Here is a 2,139-nt window from a genome sequence, read left to right on the forward strand (position 1 = left end):
CCAGGCCTTTAGGAGGCTTTGGCCCAGGTATTGATAGTTTGCACTGGCCTTGCTTAGGTGGTTTCGGCTTAGGCCGCACCTGCCACTTCTCATGCCGGGGGAGGTACTGATACCCCTATTACCCGTACTCCAGATCAGGTAGTGCAGGGACTCCAGATACCAGGGGCATTTCCTTCCTAGCTGGCTGTAGCTGCTCAGGCCCCGGTAGTCCCAGTTATGGCAGACGATGAGCAGATGAGGCTTGAGAGGTTTGGGAGGCTTCTACCTTCATCATTTAGTGGTGCTAAGTCAGAGGATGCTCAGGGTTTTCTAGATAGATGCGAGCGGATGCTTCAGACAGCGTGTATTTTGGAGACCAGTGAGGTCTCATTCACTACTTTTTAGTTTTCTAGGGCTACCTTCAGATGGTGGGAGGCTTATGAGAGGAGCAGGACAGTCGGTGCATCACCACTTGCATGGTCGGAGTTCTCCGTTCTCTTCTTGGAGAAGTTCGTGCTGTAGTCTCGTAGAGAGGAGCCGTGTAGACAATTTGAGCAGCTTCGTCAGTATGGCATGTCTGTGAGGCAGTACGAGATGAGGTTTTCTGAGTTGGCTCGTCACGCAGTTTGGCTAGTTCCCACTGATAGGGAGAGGATTCAGAGGTTCGTCGACGGCCTCACATATCAGTTGCGGTTGCTTATGACTAGGGAGAGGGTATCTGGTGCTACTTTTGATGAGGTTGTCGACATTTGTCGGCAGATAGAGATGGTCCGCAATCAGAAGCGGGGTGAGAGGGAGGCCAAGAGGCCTCGTGGATCAGGTGATTTTAGTGGTGTTCCTTCAGGGGGTCAGATTTACCGCGGCAGGGGTCGACCTTATAGGCACGCTCAGACGGGTCATCCAGTTCACCGTGGTGAATCATCCAGCCATGGTTCATATAGTTATCATCAGGGCCAGTCATCTCTCAGTGCCCTACCAGCTCAGAGTTCATCCCATGCACCTTCAGTTCAGGGCTCATCAGCACCGGGTTCTTCTAGCGGATATTATGGAGCTTGGGGCTCTCTCCAGTTCCCATCGCCATTCGCTGGGAAGGGTTATTTTGAGTGTGGAGATATGGGTCACATCAATAGGTATTGTCCCTGCCTTATGGGAGGTCCAGCTCAGCAGAGGAGTCAACATACGACTTCAGCTCCCGTTACTTCACCGCTCGCTTAGCCAGCTTGGGGTGGAGCTCAGCCAGTTAGGGGTCGCCCTAGAGGGGGAGGCCGATCAGGTGGCAGTCAGGCCCGATTCTATGCTATTCCTGCCAGACACAATGATCATAGGTATTGTCTCAGTATGTCACCGAGATGCTTCTGTATTATTTGACCCTGGTTCCACCTATTCATATGTATTATCGTATTTTGCTCATTATCTAGATATGCCCCATGAGTCTTTAGCTTCATCTGTTCATGTATCTACGTCGGTGGGCGATACTATTATCGTGGACCATGTGTATCGATCGTGTGTAGTGACTATTGGGGGATTAGACACCAGAGTTGATCTCTTGCTGCTTTGTATGGTTGATTTCGATGTGATATTGGGTATGGATTGGTTGTCTCCATGTCATGCTATTTTGGACTGTCACGCTAAGACTGTGACGTTGGCGATGCTGGAGTTGCTGAGGATTGAGTGGAGAGGTTCTCTAGACTATGTTCCCAGTAGAGTGATTTCCTATTTAAAGGCCCAGCGGATGGTTGGGAAGGATTATTTATCTTATTTGGCCTTTGTGAGGGATGTTAGTGTTGATGCTCCTACTATTGATTATGTTCCGGTGGTGCGGGAATTTCCGGAGGTGTTTTCTGTAGACCTGTCGGGCATGCCGCCCGACAGGTATATTAACTTCGGTAATGACTTGGTGCCAGGCACTCAGCCCATTTCTATTCCACCATATCGCATGGCACTAACTGAGCTGAAGGAATTGAAGGAGCAACTTCAGGAACTCCTTGATAAGGGGTTTATTAGACCTAGTGTGTCACCTTGGGGCGCACCGGTGTTGTTTGTGAAGAAGAAGGATGGTACTATGAGAATGTGCATTGATTACAGGCCATTGAACAAAGTTACAATCAAGAACAAGTATCCTTTGCTGCGTATTGATGATCTGTTTGACCAGCTTCAGGG

General features: G+C 49.6%; 1 protein-coding gene across 1 annotated transcript; it reads left to right on the forward strand.

The window, feature by feature from the left end:
* Window positions 1-216: 216 nt before the first annotated feature.
* Window positions 217-1,194, forward strand: LOC138897452 (uncharacterized). The gene is made up of 2 exons (XM_070183423.1): window positions 217-363; window positions 502-1,194. Exons 1-2 carry the CDS (start codon window positions 217-219, stop codon window positions 1,192-1,194), a joined length of 840 nt encoding a protein of 279 aa, XP_070039524.1.
* The last annotated feature ends 945 nt before the right edge of the window (window positions 1,195-2,139 follow it).

The sequence above is a fragment of the Nicotiana tomentosiformis genome, chromosome 8 (genome assembly GCF_000390325.3).
Source record: "Nicotiana tomentosiformis chromosome 8, ASM39032v3, whole genome shotgun sequence".
Lineage (NCBI taxonomy): Eukaryota > Viridiplantae > Streptophyta > Magnoliopsida > Solanales > Solanaceae > Nicotiana > Nicotiana tomentosiformis.